At 43.1% G+C, this 20,734-nt stretch overlaps 1 protein-coding gene across 1 annotated transcript; it reads left to right on the top strand.

Annotated features, from left to right (window-relative positions):
• Window positions 1-609: 609 nt before the first annotated feature.
• LOC139479293 (cytadherence high molecular weight protein 1-like) lies at window positions 610-11,523 on the top strand. Its single transcript, XM_071262154.1, has 4 exons — window positions 610-1,079; window positions 1,122-1,436; window positions 1,581-2,440; window positions 11,420-11,523. Exons 1-4 carry the CDS (start codon window positions 610-612, stop codon window positions 11,521-11,523), a joined length of 1,749 nt encoding a protein of 582 aa, XP_071118255.1.
• The last annotated feature ends 9,211 nt before the right edge of the window (window positions 11,524-20,734 follow it).

Genomic DNA, 20,734 nt, shown 5'->3' with positions numbered 1-20,734 from the left:
CAATATTGCTCGAAAAAGTCCATCGTTCAAGTTTTTGAAAGCCATACAAAATTTATGCTATTACTTGCGTTAGTGCTCTCTCTCACAACCAAGATCATCGGTGTTTTAACAGAGGTAGTCGGGTGCAGGGCGATTTTTCTCCGGCGTAAAGGTAATGATAGTCTTTGAACACGCAACGTGAAATGTACACCTTTGTTTCCCACATGTCAATGGGAGATCACGTCTCCCGAAACTACATAATAATTGGCCCCATTATCAAATAGGCCATCTATAACAGGGGATATCTAATACACGTCGCTTTTGTTGATAATTAACGCACTATGAGAAGTTTAATGAGCATGCCTACCCGGCGGGTAGCTGACGTATTAACTTTCTACCCGAGGACGTTAGAATGGATAGAGCGGAACCTCTTTAGTGCGGACCGCACATGATAGCAGCTGCTTGGCATAGTCGTCTTAGGCGCCGAAATTCGTGCTGTGTGGGTAAGAGTCTTTCGCGTGCCAGAAACTTTGCCCGCTTTGTCCTTATTATGTTTCTAGGTTTGTCAGCACCATATTCCTAGTCGTTGGTTTCGCACAGTGGATAGGGGGTGCTGAAGTCCTAGGCATCATGCATGCTCTAGATCTTCCGACTGAAAACGTTGCTAAAGTCATTGATTTCAAGAACGCTCTAGAACCTACGGTGGAAGAAGTAGCTGAAGGCAGAGATATCATGCAGGCTCCAGACCCTCCTTTGGAAGGAGCTGCTGAAGTGATAGTTATCAGGGAGGCTCTGGACCCTCCAGCTAAAGTAGTTGCTGAAGTCATAGTTATCATGGAGGCTCTGGAACCTCCAGCTGAACTAGTTGCTGAAGTCATAGTTATCAGGCAGGCTCTGGAACCTCCAGCTGAAGTAGTTGCCGAGGTCATAGTTATCAGGGAGGCTCTGGAACCTCCAGCTGAAGTAGTTGCTGAAGTCATAGTTATCAGGGAGGCTCTGGAACCCCCAGCTGAAGTAGTTGCCGAGGTCATAGTTATCAGGCAGGCTCTGGAACCTCCAGCTGAAGTAGTTGCCGAGGTCATAGTTATCAGGGAGGCTCTGTAACCTCCAGCTGAAGTAATTACTGAAGTCATAGTTATCAGGGAGGCTCTGGAACCTCCAGCTGAAGTAGTTGCCGAGGTCATAGTTATCAGGCAGGCTCTGGAACCTCCAGCTGAAGTAGTTACTGAACTAATAGTTATCAGGGAGGCTCTGGAACCTCCAGCTGAAGTAGTTGCCGAGGTCATAGTTATCAGGGAGGCTCTGGAACCCCCAGCTGAAGTAGTTGCTGAAGTCATAGTTATCAGGGAGGCTCTGGAACCCCCAGCTGAAGTAGTTGCCGAGGTCATAGTTATCAGGGAGGCTCTGGAACCTCCAGCTGAAGTAGTTGCCGAGGTCATAGTTATCAGGGAGGCTCTGTAACCTCTAGCTGAAGTAGTTACTGAAGTCATAGTTATCAGGGAGGCTCTGGAACCTCCAGCTGAAGTAGTTGCTGAAGTCATAGTTATCAGGGAGGCTCTGTAACCTCCAGCTGAAGTAGTTACTGAAGTCATAGTTATCAGGGAGGCTCTGGAACCCCCAGCTGAAGTAGTTGCCGAGGTCATAGTTATCAGGGAGGCTCTGGAACCTCCAGCTGAAGTAGTTACTGAACTAATAGTTATCAGGGAGGCTCTGGAACCTCCAGCTGAAGTAGTTGCCGAGGTCATAGTTATCAGGGAGGCTCTGGACCCTCCAGCTGAAGTAGTTACTGAAGTCATAGTTATCAGGGAGGCTCTGGAACCTCCAGCTGAAGTAGTTGCTAAAGTCATAGTTATCAAGGAGGCTCTAGAACCTCCGGTGAAAGTAGTTGCTGAAGTCATAGTTATCAAGGAGGCTCTAGAACCTCCGGGGAAAGTAGTTGCTGAAGTAATAGTTATCAAGGAGGCTCTAGAACCTCCGGTGAAAGTAGTTGCTGAGGTCATAGTCATCAGGGAGGCTCTGGAACCACCGGCGGAAGTAGTTGCTAAAGTCATAGTTATCAAGGAGGCTCTAGAACCTCCGGTGAAAGTAGTTGCTGAAGTCATAGTTATCAAGGAGGCTCTAGAACCTCCGGTGAAAGTAGTTGCTGAAGTCATAGTTATCAAGGAGGCTCTAGAACCTCCGGTGAAAGTAGTTGCTGAAGTCATAGTTATCAAGGAGGCTCTAGAACCTCCGGTGAAAGTAGTTGCTAAAGTCATAGTTATCAAGGAGGCTCTGGAACCTCCAGTGAAAGTAGTTGCTGAAGTCATAGTCATCAGGGAGGCTCTAGAACCTCCGGTGAAAGTAGTTGCTGAAGTCATAGTCATCAGGGAGGCTCTAGAACCGCCGGTGAAAGTAGTTGCTGAGGTCATAGTCATCAGGGAGGTTCTGGAACCACCGGCGGAAGTAGTTGCTAAAGTCACAGGTATCAGTGAATGTTTTGTGGCTGACAATTTTCGCTTTTCAAGCACTTTCGGAGACAAACAGCATTTTTTCGATAAATTTCCAGCCGCCTCCAAGAATATCAACGATGGCAGTTGGCTCGTCACGCCGAAGACTAGGGTTCGAATCCCAACACGAGTACACTGTGTGAGACCCATTTCTGGTGCCCCTCGTCGAAAGGTGATGAAAGCTTACTCACTCTGCATTACGTCACATAACTCCTTCTACGATATCGCAAGCGTATAACCCTGCGCCTATGGAATCGTAGAAGGGACAGTGTCGCGTTGTCGACCTTACAAAATTTACCCAACGCAACATCTCGACAATATCAACTCTTTTTACACATTTTAAATAGGGCGACAATGCGACAGCGCGACATATTTGAAGAATATGGCGTTGTCGCATCAGCGTCATTTGGTAAAGCCCAGTGGTATTATTCATACCATTATTAAGTGTGAAAATTGGTAAAAATGTCGGGTTGTCACGCTTTGGTAAATTTTTAAACTTTCTGTTTGTTTTAATAAAAGGGGCAATGGAACAAAGCAACAATGTCATACGTACCCATGTAAGCAATGTACCCAATACATACACTCTCCTTCCCCTTAGAAACACTATGAATTGCCCATACAACACCCACTCCTTAAACCGGATGGGACGTCTCAGACCTGCCCCCATACCCGGGGTCCTATACCCGTTGTTTATTTGCGGGAAAAATTCCTATAATCACAGATACGTAAACAGTATGTACAAAAGAACATATTTACCCACTTTCAAACATTTCGGTCCGAGTCAATATACTCTTGTCGACACTCTCTATGGCTTGGGGCTATGAACGACTACTTTAAAGAGTCAGAATAACAGATTACTGTAGAGCTTGTGTCGTAGTTGAAGGCATTATGCCAAGGCTCGTGCACCCAAAACCCTCCGCACTAAGTACATACAGGTACAGGCACACCGTCCAATGCTGGCTAATAATGACAGCTTGAATCAAATAAATACAAGTTTTCCAGGCTTATAAATGTAAGTGTTGGTGAGTGAGTGAGGGAGGTGGGTTTCACGGTATGAACAGTATTCCAGTTATATCGCAGCTTGCGAGAGAGAGAGAGAGAGAGAGAGAGAGAGAGAGAGAGAGAGATGGGAGAGCGTGAGAGGGGAAGAGAGAGCGACAAAAAGAGAGGGAGAGAGAGCGACATAGAGAGAGGGAGAGAGAGCGACATAGAGAGAGGGAGAGAGAAAGAGAAAGAGAGAGTATGAAAGAGAGTAAGAATGAGAGGAGGGAGGGGAGAGACAGACAGACAGACAATGGGAGAGAGAGAGAGTCCATTGGTTTGCCGTCACCACATCCCTGCATCACTGGGGGCATTCCACTCACTCTCCGGGGCATGACTGACTGAGATACTGTTCGCTCACTCTCCGGGGCATGACTGACTGAGATACTGTTCGCTCACTCTCCGGGGCATGACTGACTGAGATACTGTTCGCTCACTCTCCGGGGCATGACTGACTGAGATACTGTTCACTCACTCTCCGGGGCATGACTGACTGAGATACTGTTCGCTCACTCTCCGGGACATGACTGACTGAGATACTGTTCACTCACTCTCCGGGGCATGACTGACTGAGATACTGTTCGCTCACTCTCCGGGGCATGACTGACTGAGATACTGTTCGCTCACTCTCCGGGGCATGACTGACTGAGATACTGTTCGCTCACTCTCCGGGGCATGACTGACTGAGATACTGTTCACTCACTCTCCGGGGCATGACTGACTGAGATACTGTTCGCTCACTCTCCGGGACATGACTGACTGAGATACTGTTCACTCACTCTCCGGGGCATGACTGACTGAGATACTGTTCGCTCACTCTCCGGGACATGATTGACTGAGATACTGTTCGCTCACTCTCCGGGACATGACTGACTGAGATACTGTTCAATGCAGCGTAAAACACAACTCACTCACTGTCTGTAAATATATCAAAGTCAAACACATTACGTGGGACAGCAGCAAATTAACTTGATATATAAACCTATTCTCTTTCCTCCTCAAACAAATGTATGTCGAAGCCCACAAAGCCGTTCTAAGGAATTGTCGTAGTAAAAAGGTGTTCGTGACTAGCTAAACTCAGTCTAAACATACCACGTAGGATAAGCTTCCTATTCTTTGATAATTTATGAAGACACGTAAGTTTGTTGTTTTAATTCATGCCTATCTGAAAAATGTGAATTTGATATTATTATATTATAATCATAAAAGCATCAATCAGCCATGCTTTATAAGGTAAATAAACCAGGTCATGCTATTATCCGGCTTTTGTGCTGTGATGCGCATGCGTTGGATTACGTTCAATACCATATCCAAATTCTCACTTCACTCCAGTCTTACAATTATCTTCCGAGTTACGCCAAGCTTTATTTAAGGTCATCAAAATGCAATAGAGAGATAAATCTTCCCAATAAATCCTCTCCAGGTGAAGACATCACAGAAATATGGCGACGCCCAAGGTGAAAGCAAATATCCTATGTTACCCATAATCTGACGCTGCCAAATGCGAACGGTAATTAAAACCTGGATAATACCGGTACTGGAATACGCTTCTGTGATTAAAGAAAGGGACACAACTACTTGGTGTACGAAATGTTTGCGTAATCGGTATCTTGCTGTTTCCTGTCCATTGACATTGATATGGGTATTTTGGAGGGGCTAATCTCTGTGGAATGGTGCCTTGGAATAATAAACTTCTTATGGAAGCAGTGTATTGAGGTTTGCGTCGTTTCTTATGGGCGACATTGAGTATATATATGTACATCACACATTGTAACGGGTGGGCACTGGATCCGGGTGGAATGCGTGATATGTGATGCTCGATGTAAACTGCCGGACAAAAGAAAGTATACACTTGAATACACTTGATTGGATTTGATCCAGAAATTACAAACGCTATCAAAACGTTACTAGGCTGAAAACAATCGCCGAAACACTGCAAACTTCAGGTCCAAAACACAACTGTGAACCCGTATAAAATCACCATCGAATAACCATTTCTTATTTTTTCATTTTAGCCACCATCGAACTTGGGTGAATACTTTCGTTTGCCCGCAGTTCGCTAAGCTATCAAACCACCCCTGTTTTTCATAATTTAGCTAGCTGGGATGAACTATGGACTTGAGCGAGCCGAGCAAAGCTGACCGTGCATTGAGAGGCGCCATTTTTGTTGTCTTCTCAGACGTCCGCGCCGTATGTAAAACCCTATCGAAATTACTTTGGCAAGTCTAGACTTCTGAAAATGAAGTAATTCTATGGGAATCTTTCTGTTATGCAAAAAAAGATAATTTAACAAAAGAAATTATTTCCATTTTAGAGGTTAAATGTTAGTCTCAGTATGGTGTCTGGTTTCCACAGAGGTCAAAGCACGGTGCTTTGATTGTTCCGATTGAAAGCAGAATGTGGACCTTGGACCTTTCTGTTCAGGGGACATATATATTTGATAACATTCAATATTTATCAAGACACCACAAACCACAAATAACAACTAACGCCAAATTGATACAATCGTGGTCTTAAGGTATTTCCTTTGCTTTAGATGATAACACCGTTAACGACCAGTGGTTCGCCCTTGCCATGTCGGCTTGTATTTCAAGGTGTGTTATCCGATGTCAGGGTTTGGCAGGGGACTGCGGAGGTAACTGTAATATTTAGTGAAGCGAAAGGACGGAAGGCTGAAAGAATAGCGGTGTCTTTTTATCACTGATGATACACGGGTTAATTTCCCGGTGACTAAGAGAGTCCCATTTCGTAATGATGTTGGACATAACGTGTTAATGTACGGCCTACCGGTTGCATGCTGTGGTGTGTGTCCGACCTGTCTGGAGGATGTCTTTATGATGTTGTATGAGCTTGCATGTGCATTCACATGTTGTAACATTTCATGTTAGGGAAATGTGTATTGTTGTGAGGCATGTAAAGTACCAGGAGACGGGGGGTGATGGGGGGTTTGTTGGGGGGTGAGTCTGAGTAAAGCCCAGAGGGGTAGATTCAACATATAAACATATTTGGTGGGTGGGTGGGTGGGTGGGGGGGGGGGGGGGTTGAAAGAGGGAGAGAGACGAGGGTGACAGGGGGAGAGGCGAGTAAAGGAGGAACAGAGGGGCGAAGGAGAGAGACGTGGGGGAGAGGCAGGATTGAAGGGACGGGTGGAGTGCTGTAAGAGGGAGAGAGAGGCAGGAGTGAGGGAGAGGGACGGGGAGGGGGTGGGAGGCGAGTGACCGAGGATGAACAGAGGGGAGGAGGAGGGAGGAGAGTGGCGATGATTAATGAAGTAACACATGAAAGTAAAGTTTCGAGGAGAGATGAATGACGACACGGTGGCTTAGTTAGGTTACAAGTTACAAGTAACAGACACTCGGCGAGCCCGGTAACAGAAACCATATACATGTAGCGATATATGGTATATGGTCTCTGCCGGTAATAACAAGCACCCGTACTAACAGAGTCCCCCCTAACCAGGTAGAATCATGTTCGTTGTCGGTCTCTCAGTCCCTGAACTATATTATTTTCCCCTCCGCCCAGCCCCTACTGTAATGCAAAAGCCCTAAATTAAGCAAGGTTCTGAATCTCCCATTTTTTTAGGTTCCTTTTCAATTTAAATGGAGTTACTCGTCCTGTCAATATATATTTTCAGAGACTACATTAGTGTAATCACGTTACTTTTGTCTGCTTTCATTTGCTTTTGAACTTACATTTGTAATAACCATAAACTAGATCAAAATAAAAGTAAAAACAAAATTATTTCACAAATACTTCATAGTTATTGCGGGGCACGGGTGGCCTAGTCGTCTAAGGCGCCGCGATTCGCTGTGCAGATTTGCATCCCTTGGGCACGCCAGAAACCTATGATTGTGGTTTCGAACCCCGGTTTGCCCGGTTTAGGTTTCTAGATTTGTCAGCACCATACCCTGCTCGTGGGTTTCACCGAAGTGGTAAACGTCTGAGACCTGCATCACTTCGGGCTTTCCTCCCACATCAAGCTGACACGCCGCGATAAAACTGGAATACTGTTAAACTCAACTCACTCACTCATAGTTATTGCAGAATATGAAAGAAATATCGTATCAATGTCATTATGTCGTGTAAACTTGTTGCAACTTACACCTACCCTGCAAACATATTCGACCTTTCACCATTTAAGGGGTGTGTTTGGGGGACTGCCCAAGTGCAACACAACTGTTAAAAGGGGCGGGGATATTTGCTTTGAAGCCACATAACAAAAACAAGGCAATTCCGCGCTGTCTGCGCATTAACAAGGGTGTCATGAATTTTAATTGGGTGTGTGTTGGCCAACATCTACCCGACGCTTGTTACGGTTCCTCTTGACAAAACACGACCTTCTCCTGGAGGCGAACACGAGGTGACAGGTACATTATCCCCGAGCTTCTGTAAACACGCCAATTGTGGGGGACAACACTGGACCCAGGAAACCCGATATGGTGGGTTAATCAACTGAGGAGTGTCGGGGGACGCGGGATTTGGGGGGAGAAAACTGCAGGAACTATATAGGTAGTCGTGGCAAAGCACAGAAAAATAAGTACTGGTTTCACTACTACTACTACTACTACTACTACTACTACTACTACTACTGCTGCTGCTGCTGCTGCTGCTGCTGCTGCTGCTACTACTACTACTACTACTACTGCTACTGCTACTGCTACTGCTACTACTACTACTACTACTATTACTATTACTACCGCTGCTGCTGCTGGTGCTGCTACTACTACTACTACTACTGCTGCTGCTGCTTTTGCTGCTGCTACTACTGTTACTACTTGGACCGCCTCCGTGGTCTAGTGGTAGAGCGTCCGCCCGGGGAACGGAAGATCCGGGGTCCGATCCCTGGCCGCGTCATACCAAAAGACGTTATAAGATGGTACTTGTTGTTACCCTGTCTAGCACTCGGCATAAAGGGGCTAAAACAAGGACGTCTCGGCTCGGAATCAGTATTCTTTGTCTGAGTGGGGTATTCATGTTAAACTGCGGCATGGTATTCCAGTGAGCTAGCCCTATAAATCGGCATCAGTCCGGACTAGTACAAGCAGCCACACATACACGTCACTATATAAGTGCAATAATCTTGGACGCGACGCTAAACCCAATTTCATCTCCCTACTACTACTGCTGCTACAACTACTGCTGCTGCTGCTGCTGTGACGTGAGGTAGCCTAGTGGATACGCCGAAGACCCGGGTTCGATTCACCACGTTGGTACAATGTGTGAAACCCATACCCGATGTCCCCTGTCGTGATATTTCTGGAATATTGCTAAAAGCGGCGAAAAACCAAACTCACTCACTCACTTCTACTATAAGTCACGATAGGGCTGAAATATTGCCGATGTGACTTTACACCTTAACTCATTCACTTCTACTATACTTCCGCTTCGACTGATACTTCCACCACTACTACGACTTCTGTTATAATACCGCTTCTACAACTTTTGTCCCCCACCCTCAGTTCCCCCAAACTCACTCACTCACTGTTGCTGCTGCAGATTGTATCGTGACTGTAGGGTGATGGTCGTTATGCTGAGGATGATCACTAGGATAGAGTGAGTGAGTATGGTTTACGCCGCTTTTAGCAATACTACAGCAATATCACAGCGGGGGACACCAGAAATGGGCTTCACACATTGTACCCATGTCGGGAATCGAACCCGGGTCTTCGGCGTGACGAGCGAACGCTTTAACCACTGGGCTACCCGACCGCCTCCACTAGGATAGAACCCTCGCGAGAATACATCAACACTATAACCGGTGAACACATTACGTTATGGTGCATTATCATAGTCAACAAACATCACGTCAACGCGACGGGACAATAATTTATGTTAACTTTAATTCAACAGCGACCAAGGCGTCTTGGAACTTGTATGGTATTCAGCAAGGCATCGACGAAGACGCACGCGTCCCGTGTGAGCGACCGAGCTCACCCACCAGGCAATGTGAATCACACTGTCGAAGGCATTCCGATATGAACATACGGGAAGTTTTATTACGACGACAGCCGACAGTACACCATGGCCAGTAGCTATATAGCAAACAAACAAAGGCAACAACATGTTTTGTGGTGGGTCCGTTGACGGGTGTAGTCAAGGGTGGGGATCACAGGGAGTTTACGTGGGTGGCACTTTCAACCGGGGCAGTAGGTTGCTGGGTGCGGGGTGCAGGCGAACCTTCAACAGTTAGTTCAGTGTGCCATAATGTTCCGGTGCCTGGTGAGATGGGCGATCGTACGTGTGATTGCGTGTATGTGTGCGTAAATGGGCGTGAATGATAAAATTTGTTGATACACATTTATGTATTTTGGAAATATTGGGTATATTGATTCGTTATAGATAAAGCCAATATGTATTGTAACTCGGAGTTATGTCTAATGAAAAATGCAAACAAGGAGTACTTAATACATTAACGGGGGCACGGGTGGCCCATTCGTCTAAGGCGCCTCAACTCGCTGTGCAGAGTTACGTCCCTTTGGTACGCCAGAAACCTATGAATGTGGGTTCGAATCCCGGTTCGCCCAGATTATGTTTCTAGTTTTGTCATACCCGTTGTCGTGAGTTTTACCAAAGAGATAAACATCTTAGACCTGCTTCATTAGAGCTTTCTTCACACATCAAGCTGACATATATTGATATAACAAAGCGACGTTCAGCCCAGCTCACCCATCCAACCACTCCCCACTCGTTCGCCAGTCTACACACCACCCACTCACTAACACAAAATTGGGCCTTTGACCACAATTTCAAATGGCGTTAAAGGCAGCCGTTCTATCTATTTAATCGCGCGTAAGCATTCGCCTGTATGCATGTGCACGTGCATGTACTTTCGTATGTATGTGCGTGCATGTTTGTTCACGTGCCTTTTTGATTTGACTACCTATACATAGCATACCTACAAATACATAGCATATCAACAACAGTACATTTTCTTGGAAGTTTAATGCGCAGCCAAGATCAACACACGGGTTGAAATTTATTTATTTTAATTCTGTAAAAGGTTTTATGGTCGATATATATGAATAAAATCTATTCAACCACAGTTCCTCTTAACAAACCCCAGTCACCGTGACTTGCAATCAGGTGACCAACATGTTCTAGACACACGAGTCCCTAGGTTGCCCCCCACGTCGTAAAACTCATCGTCGACATGCATGTTGTCTATTCTTCGGTTCACAACACATTTACCGCTTTGTGATCGTCGTGATTTGTGATGAAAAAAACCAAACCTAATGGCCCATGAACTATACTCACACCATTTCAAAATTCATGTTCTTTGATGTCTTTGATATTTTCAAAGTTCATATGAAAGTTTATCAACTTTCAAAAGCAGTCCTTTTTCATCAACCTTCGCCATTACGGGGCATCAAGTTTGAATCGCAAATATTTATATTCGACGAGGGATGGTGCAGTTTTATTCCCAAAGTTTAATTAAGACACGTTTGAAAAGAATTTATTGTCGTCAGAAGTAATAGCGATATCCACATAGAGATATGACCGTTTACTGTGCTCATAGGCGGGTCTAATATATCCGAGTCAGGTACGGCCCGAACCGCGTATTAAATAATAACCCTGCCTCTTTTATCATGGCGTGTAACAATGTGACAGAAATCCATTTAACGCTCGACGTGAGAAACGTCACTGTCTTCAAACATCTCCTCGTGATAAGGCGAATATGAAGGTTTGTTTCGGAAATGTAAACAGACACTTACATTATTTCCCTTGGAATTAAATTAATTTGAATGAGTCTGCTTACATATATTTATCTCCCTTAAATAAAGCTCGGAATGTGACACTCGGAATTATGCCGCAGTGGGCAAACTCGAATATAGGCTTGGCAAACCGGTGGTTCATGGCTGGAGCAACATCAGCAACAGCCAGGCCACACATTGTAACCACTCGATTTTCATTAGTCATTGATGATGATGATGATGATGATGATGATGATGATGATGATGATGATGATGATGATAGAATACCTAGAAAAACAAAAATAATAATCCGTGACCTGGGTTAAGGGAGATTCAGGGATTCAGAGATTCAGTAAGTACATAAGAGCAGTGGGGGATAATTTTGGAACAGGAGCTTAGTCAGCTCTTAAATACATGTATGTTTTACTGTGGAAATTTTCTCCCATTGGTTTGTACGTTCTCATTAAACGTTAACAATACACGACGCACTTTCGGAACACAAACACTCGATCCAAAACACCTGGGTACTTGAAACAAAAACTTCCCTTTTCTCAAACGCTGGGACACATTCCTGAACTGACCAGCGCCCAAGGAACGCCCTAGATACCCCCACCCCTCCCTGTAGTGGTAGACGCGACATTGATCGGCGATACAACACAAGAGACCCTATCTCCGTCTAGATGGGCGGGTCACCTTGAAGTAGGTCAGTCAAACAGTGAACGCATTCAGACCCTCGAACTTTAAACGCTGTCATTAGCCACCCACGCATCTTACATATTGAATTTCACGTGCATTAAGACTTATTCCATAGCAATTTTTTGGCCCTATTGACAGAATATTTGAATTCAAATAAGCTATTTTATGAAGGAATAAAGGCGTTTCTAAAAATATTCATGAAAAAGAATGAATGCTATATTGTTGGAATGAATAGCGTATTCATTTTCTAGTGTGTACCGAGAACAGGTTCCATGGGTATCGCGTGACGATGTTGTGATTGTAAATATACGCTGTGGTATCTGATGATGCTTTGTGTATCGAATAAAATATCATACGACAGGATTACATCTCGCATATAGTGAGAGTCTATTACAAAACTTAGCTGTGAATATATAGTAGTTTAATACAACTTGCGTTCCTTTTTATTTAATTCGATTAAATTTCCAGTTCGCTGATTCAATGGGTCCGTTGTTTGGTTCATCTAAACACAATTGGTTCAGTGTTTTCTCCGAAACACCTTATCGTGATGACAAAATGTACATTATTACCAGATCAAAAGAGTCTTCAAAGCTCCCTGGGGAGTATACAACAGGTACACGTGACTGTACCAGCACGTGGCGTGGTTTGCTTCCTGGTCGCCAGGGAGGAGGACATGTACATTTCACAATTGTACAAACATCCTCTTAAAGTACGGTTATTTGTGTATGATATGTACGGTTAAAGGCCCAGCTGTGACACTGCCGTGTGTTGGAGCGGATTCAGGAACGAAGGGTCAACGGCTTTGCCCCTGTGAAGAGATATGATGAACCCCCATCTCACAAAACAGGACCTCGGAATTTTTCGCCAAAGTGGCAAACGTCTATGTCAATTGTGTCAATTTTGGGATTTTCTTTCGCATGATTTGTTTGTTTTTTATTTAACGCCACACTCAGCAATATTCCAGCTATATGACGGCGGTCTGTAATAAATCGAATATCGATCAGACAATCAAGTGACTGACATTATGAACAGGTCAGCGAGCCTGACCATCCGATCACGTTGTGCGCAATTCTAACCCGGATCTTCACGGGTTTCCTACGCATGAGGATGACAAACGCCATTAGCGATGTAAGAAACGGCGTGAAACCCATCTCACTCACTCATACAAACACGGCATAAAAACTGTAGAGTGAGTGAATGGAGGAGTAAAAGGGACAAAAGCATTTCCACGATAATAAGGAATCTCTGCTGAATGCCGTGTTCATTGGATGAAGCATTTTCAGTTATACCAGGGGGCACGGGTGGCTCAGTCGTCTAAGGCGCCGCAATTCGCTGTACAGAGTTGCGTCCCTTGGGCACGACAGACACTTATGATTGTGGATTCGAATCCCGGTTCGCCCCGATTATGTTTCCAGGTTTGTCAGCACCATACCCGTGCTCGTGGGTTTCACCGAAGTGGTAAAAGTCAGAGACCTGCATCACTTCGGGCTTTCCTCCCACATCATGTTGACGCGCCGTGATATGACTGTATTACCGTTAAAGGCGGCGTTAAACACAACTCACACATTCACCCACTCAGGTACATCACGGCGAACCTGAAAGAAAGACCAACGGTGAAACTCTCGGTGTTGACGGGCCAAGAACGTAATCGAGGCGAATCTGGAATCCTGGAACGACTAAGGGAACAGCTCTGCAAAGCGAATAATGGCGTCTTAGAGCACCCCTCAAGACTGAAAAAAGGCGTACACAAACAGCAATCATGTGCATATCATGCGGAAAAACAGAAGCCTTGACACGTGTGCAGGCAATATTTTACCTTTCTTTTGGGTAATTGTTTCACCTTAAGAGATGAGTACAGTTTTAACGTAAGGATGTAGAGAGGCGTAGGTGATGATGGATTCATGGCCTACAAATGAAAGTGAGTGAGTATGGTTTTACGCCGCTTTTAGCAATATCACGGCGGGAGATACCAGAAGTTGGCTACACACATTGTACCCATGTGGGGAATCGAACCAATAGGCAACCCCAACTCCCGAAGTACAAACGAACCCGAAATACCCTCATAAGAAATAGTAACGTCAGACCCCTTAACAAATACCCTACTAAAAAGGCCAGGGTATAAATCATTTGTACTCCTCTGAAAGTAGGTATCAAATTACAAAGTGAGGGTGATAATCCGATTTTGATGTTTTCAGTTTAAATTAATCAAGTTCGACCAACAGAGATTTGGTGATCCCCACTTGCAATAGGGCTATACGTCATTCTTTGACAAAGTATCCTTTAAACGAACACTGGTTTATAGAGCCACAGTCAACAGACTTAGACACCAGCACTTCAGCTTCCAAGTGTGAAGCTTTAACATGATACGAGAGTACTCACCTCATACGTCAGTGCTGAAAAGGCTTAGGCTATTGGAGAGAATCATCCTTTGTGTGAAACGAGACTGTGGGGTGGAATTGGTTGTGACGTTGATGAATGAGTTACACTATATACGCGTGGTTGTTGTCTTAACCAACATGGAGAATATGTTGTTTTTGTCCTGTTTGACGTTTAACGTAGCACTCAGCAGGATTCCAGGTGGCCAACAAGTGATCGAGGCTAGACCAGACAAACCGGTGATTGATACCAATCAACAAAGCCCCCACCCTCCCCCCAAGTCTAACCGAAATATCCCTACAGAGATCTGGATAACAGTATGTTCAGGCCTGAAGAGGATCGCACGTTTGTTTCAAGTCACACCAATTATACTGTTTGTCAATTTAGCTGATCAAATTAATGATTTCCCGAATTACAAGAAACAATATCTCCGATTGACACAGGTATGTAACTAGTGTCTTGACCACCACATCTATAAAAAGGGGCGAGGCCTGACAAGGACACTCTCTCTCTGAATGAGAAATCGCATCAACCGGATGTGACCGTAAAATTGCCCGTCAACATCAACGATACCCCCTCTATTTGTCCTATCAAATATGCATATCGATATAAAAAATGAGAAAACTTTTCAGAATCGTTATGACAGGAATCATATGTGTTCACGTGAAATGAGAATGTTTTGATATTTATAACAACATGAGTGAGTGAGTATGGTTTTACGCCGCTTTTAGCAATATTCCAGCAATATCACGCCGGGGGACACCAGAAATGGGCTTCACACATTGTACCCATGTCGGGAATAGAACCCGGGTCTTCGGCGTGACGAGCGAACGCTTTAACCACCAAGCTACCGTCTCTATATAACAACATGAAAGGTCTTATAGCCACCGAGATGGTAAGTCAAAATCGTGTTTCTACGGGGTTCCTAAAGTTACTTTAGTTCATGAATATTCGCCTAAACTTCAATTTTTTTTAAAACATATTAAAAAATGACTTTCTATGATAATGTACCCTCTTCTCTTTGTCATATATAAGGATAACTGGTCCCTTCAATATATAAGAAATCGGCCCCTAAATGCCCTCTCTTGTAATAGCCAGTATTGAAGGTGATGATTACAAAGTGTCATTAGAAGTTAACACCTTTTCCACCCCCCGGGGCAAACAGTGGGATCCGGTTATGCCCTAGATTATCAAGATAGTTGACGTTAAAGGGTAAAGTCACAATTAACAGGGTATGGAGAATGAACATTTATTGATGTATGCTTTATCACTGTGGAATTTCACACATAATTACCAGTAACAGCTTCATCCTGTCGTCTTTTGAGGGCATCGTGGGTAGGGGCTGGGGTGTTCGGGCGGGGAGGGGTGGGGTGGGGTGGATATAATTTGCTGCTTAGAAATGATTCATGATTAATTAAGAATACCTGCTTACATCTCACAATTTATTTTATTCACAAAATCGCAATAATGAGTCTCCCCGGGCTAGATACGTTTGTCTTGATTAAATCACCCCCTCCCCAACCCCCCCCCCCCCCCCCCCCCCGTCTCCTCACACACGTTCTCTCTGGTGGTGCCTGTGGGGTGCGACTTAACGTATGATATCACGCTACATATTCGTTTGATCTCGGAACTAATGCGTGTAAATGGTGTTTAAGGTAATGTTATCAACGAACGATCGCGATGTAAAATGTCAATGAGAATGGTAGGACATGACTTAGTGTTGGTTGCAGACTGTGAAATATAGATTTATCTTCTTTCTTTTGAGGAAGAAATCGTTGCTGCACAGAGTTCATACTGTTTTACGGTCATTGGCGGATAGTTTGTCACAATTTGTCATGTGTTTTGATATCTCAAAATAGTTTAAACGAATATGGTCAAAACAGACAGATATTTTCGAAACATAAGTTGTTGTGAACACTGCGTACCATTTTCTGCCGTAAATAAGGAATTGTTTGTTTTCCTAATAAAATAACGACGTTATTGTTTCAACTATAGGTCAATAAACAACAGCATGGCCGCGTTTCTGTATCAAGTCAATCATATTATTCGGTGATGTTGATTTCACATCACGTGCCCGTCTGTCACATCGCTTTGATCAACGCGAGGGAGGGAGAGATCACGTGACTCCTGATTGACGACACCTGTCATTCAGCGTTGCCATGTTTATTATCACAGTGTAGTGATTTTGGGTGACAAGTCATTTCTCATTATATTGACATAGCTTCCAACAATAGATTCGCCATAGCCTTGACAGGTGAAAATTCCTCGAACCAACTGTCAGAATGTTTTAGAAGGCGTGTGTAAATTTCAGTAGATATGACAAAGATGAATTTAATTGCTGTCTGCAAAGACAGCGAACTCATAATTGTGATTTGACAGAGCGTTACCGCTACCTTTACCGTATATTAACATTTAGACCCCAAAATAAACTTGTCTTTTCAAATATATATCTACAAAATAAAAATAAAATCCAAGTGGAGCCCAGAACAATGCCTAATTAGAGCTGAGGAAATATAGACTTGCAAAATCATTCTAGAGTTGGATTCCTTTCTCGAAAGCATTCCCTAGGGAGACAGACTCCCGCTACTGCTGTCGCTGCTCTTATTGTTGTTGTTGTAGAAGATACGATGAAATATTAAAACGAAAATGATAAAATGACAATCCAACCAAAAGACGCAGGTTGGAGGCATTCGCCATTTTTGTTAAAGTAAATCGACAAAACACAAACTAGGTCATCATGGATCTGTGATGCTATCTTGGCATGGTAAAGGGACGCAACTCACTTGCAGTTTAACCTGTTGTAACACATTTTCTTGTAGTTTAAGCTATTGTAACCAATTGTCTTGCAGTTTAATCTACAAATGCATTGTATTGTATTCACCACTGCTACAACAACTGCCTTTACTCCTGCTACAACCACAATTGTCTTCACTACTGCCACTACAACAGTTATCTCTACGACATCAACAACACCTACATGTACTTCACTAGTGCACTACCCGTGCCGCTAACAGATTTAAGCCGATTCAAACATAGAGTTGCCTCTTCTATGATTAACTCGTACATGAATTGATGCGAATTCTTGGCTACACCAACTTAAATCATTACGAGGCTTCTGTTGTTGATCTTTAATCCCCTCTCAACAATTAAACGAAACAGTTTGTGTATCGTTTCCAAACATTGTTTGTAAATCTGTTATACAAACATGCGTTTGATGGATATTTTATCTACATAGGAGGGATTGCATTACGCATGCTAATACAATATGCTAATGGTAGGAATCAGATCTCGCATTCAGCACATTAAGCAGTTTACCACCCGTGTTTATTCGCTATTCAACTGTGTTTTAGTATCAACTCATTTAAAAGCAGCCATCCGGGGACTTCTGAATATGCCCAGACAGGCGTTATAAATACGAACATACGAGCAAAAAGCGAAAACAATGTTCTTTTGTAGCGTTTTACCATTTCATTAACAATTCACTCATCTGGAACATTTATTTTCGTCCTTACTGAAACGAAAACATTCTTGTGAAATGGATGCCGGATGAGTTAACCCTTCCCATCAAAACGAATGAAAGCTTGTTACATACCCAGGAGAAGGTCGTTTAACGTGAATGTCACGTTGACACCTGGTCACGTGACGCCAAAAGCAGACGACTAATTGTTCGGCGCGCATCATAATGGCTGACACATGTAATGGAGCGTGAACTTATAGCAACAGACAATTAGCATGACACAAATGACGATGGATGAGGGCGATGTGGAGGTATTTGATGAAACGGGAGCAATTTGTTATTATGTTAATATTGATGTAGCTTATAGCGGTGTCGTGTCACAATGAATGTCACGATGAGAGGACACTGAATGCGCTTCAATAATAGGATGCCATGCTTGAACTGTTATGAGCATTTCTTTAGAATCTTATCATAAACCTATATGATAGAGGTATTTCTGATTATTGTAACAAATATATGCTTTCATTTCGGAACAAGAACATTAACGACTTTCAGGTAAAAATGGAAAGTGAAGAAAGTAGAAAACGTAAATAATGTTCACACTTACTTGCCATGCGTGTCACTGATTGAATGTGGGAATATTTAACTTCAACTGGCAAGACAGTATGGCGTTTGATTCATTGTCTGTTTGCTGTTTTACGCCGCAGTCAGCAATGTTCTACCGTCACCATAAAAATGGCTGTTTATATTCCCAATCTGTCAGTGTGGACATTTTATCAAAACAGTTTACTAAGACTGACTATTGTATCAACACAATATGACTATTGTATCAGGACAATGTGACTGTTTTGTCAACACAAAATGACTACTTTATCAAGACAATGTGACTGTTTTATCAAGACAATGCGACTATTTTATCAATACATAATGACTATTTATCAAGACAATGTGACTATTTTATCAACACAATGTGACTGTTTTATCAACAAAATGTGACTGTTTTATCAACACAATATGATTATTCATCATGACAATGTGACTTTTATCACGACAATCTTATCAAGGCAATGTGACTATTTTATAAATGATCTTCACTATGTCAGTCACATTCCAAAGAGAACTATAGTGTCCAGGCATTATATTTGTTCGGTGATGTCACTGAATTCTAAAATGACGTCGTTGTATCTACAGAGTATTTCATGATAACATTCCAAACCCATTCGAACCGCATATTTCAACCGCACAATGTTTTCGTGTGAATGGAGCCGATTTTTAAAATTTTAATACAACACATCGTTTTCAAAAACACCAGGATGTCTAGCTGAAAGGTCAGACTTTCCGAACCTTCGTCACCCCGCACCCCCCTCCAAACGTATTATTGGTCAGACCCAAAGATCAGTGGACCGGGAGGTCAGGCTCGGCGATGTGGTTGATTGCGTGTCGTTGTACCCCGACGGCGTGGAGCATTGCTCATTGGTTTGTCTTGACCAGATTCAGTTATTCATAGGCCAAGTGATATAACTGGAATATTGCAGAGTGCGGCATTAAACGAAACGCAATACTCTTGGTAAGTATCTTTAAAGCGGTATCATCCGGATAAACGAGGCTCTACTGTATACATAATACAACAGTACAGAAAGTGTGATTATCAGTTACCCAGTCTGGTAATTATCTGTTATTTATGGTAACGCAATTGATACACATAATTAAGTCACAACTTTATGTATACCCCCCTTAGCAACTCAATAATTAAACCCCACTCCTCTTCTCTTATTCTCTCATGTGCAGCAGTATCAATTTTAGTAGCTATTTCACAACAAGGCTTCAGCGTATTCTAAGTATAGGCTCCCTTGGCATCACGCTCGCTTGTTTATTACCTGTAACACCAGTGACGTTTTAAGCGCAACATAAATTTTATGTGTCGTTGCCATGACACCCAGGACGACACGGATACGGGTCACTGATAGTGACGTCACAGGTTTGTGTGTCTCCAAATCTCCGCACAATTATATCATTTTGTACAGAAAGTATAAAGTATGTGTAAGACGCTGTAATTGAGTATTTTTTACACAAACTTGTAGTTGTGTGTTGCTTTGAAGTAATGTGCAGCGACGGATTCTCATCCGAATAATGTAATTTCTGATGAATCTATTTTTAGCCGTCACCTATTTAGAGATTATCAAGCGAGAGTGTTTTGGGTGGTAAATATCCTTTATTAACAATACATAGTGTTTATTCCTTATACATGATATTTCTCCGCGAGTGTCCTCGCTAAATTGTGTCGCATTTTGTATCTCCAAAGTTGCCAAAACTTGTTCAATTCCTCAGCTACGTCCAATTTAGACACTGATTTTCTGGGTTTTTTTAATAATGATGGCAAATGATTGTTTTGATAATGATAGCAACTAACCCAGAACTTTATTCCGATTCCCGATGGTTAATTTCTGACTTGACAATGCCGATTGACAATGGCGACGCCATGTTTATTTGTAAAAAACGAAAGTAGTACCAACCTAACCTTTCATATTTCCATCTTTATACGTTGGCTTTATCCTGCCGTGGAACCATTAAATGATAAATTTGGATATCCCTTTCTGAGCTTTACCTTCGCACACAGCAGGATAATACATGAAATTTTTGAGAATTACAGTCACTCTCACAAATTATCTCTATTTCAAACATATTTCTAAATACACATTCCATTGCATATTTCATTGTTATGTCACAACACATTAATAAAGATGCTAAAAGATGCTAAAAGGTGTTTCTGTGTGACGATCTTTGTGTAATTCCCGACGTGACCCGTGAAGATCCGGGAAGAATAGGTCTTCAGTAACCCATGTTTGCCGTAAAAGGCGACTATGCTTGTCGTAAGAGGCGACTAACGAGATCGGGTGGTCAGGCTTCCTGACTTGGTTGACGCATGTCATCGATTCCAATTGTTTGGATCGATGCTCATGATATTAATCACCAGATTGTCTGGTCCAGACTTATTGTTGACAGACCGC

This window comes from Haliotis cracherodii, unplaced genomic scaffold (genome assembly GCF_022045235.1).
Source record: "Haliotis cracherodii isolate W230 unplaced genomic scaffold, xgHalCrac1.p SCAF_4, whole genome shotgun sequence".
In the NCBI taxonomy this organism is placed as follows: domain Eukaryota; kingdom Metazoa; phylum Mollusca; class Gastropoda; order Lepetellida; family Haliotidae; genus Haliotis; species Haliotis cracherodii.
This window is presented reverse-complemented; position numbering and strand designations above follow the sequence as displayed.

Coding starts and splice junctions, on each gene's coding strand:
- LOC139479293 (XM_071262154.1), top strand. CDS start 610: ATGCATGCTCTAGATCTTCCGACTGAAAACGTTGCTAAAGTCATTGAT. Junction 1,437..1,580: donor ATAGTTATCAGGGAGGCTCT/GTAACCTCTAGC, acceptor CATAGTTATCAG/GGAGGCTCTGGAACCCCCAG. Junction 2,441..11,419: donor AGTAGTTGCTAAAGTCACAG/GTATCAGTGAAT, acceptor GATTTTCATTAG/TCATTGATGATGATGATGAT.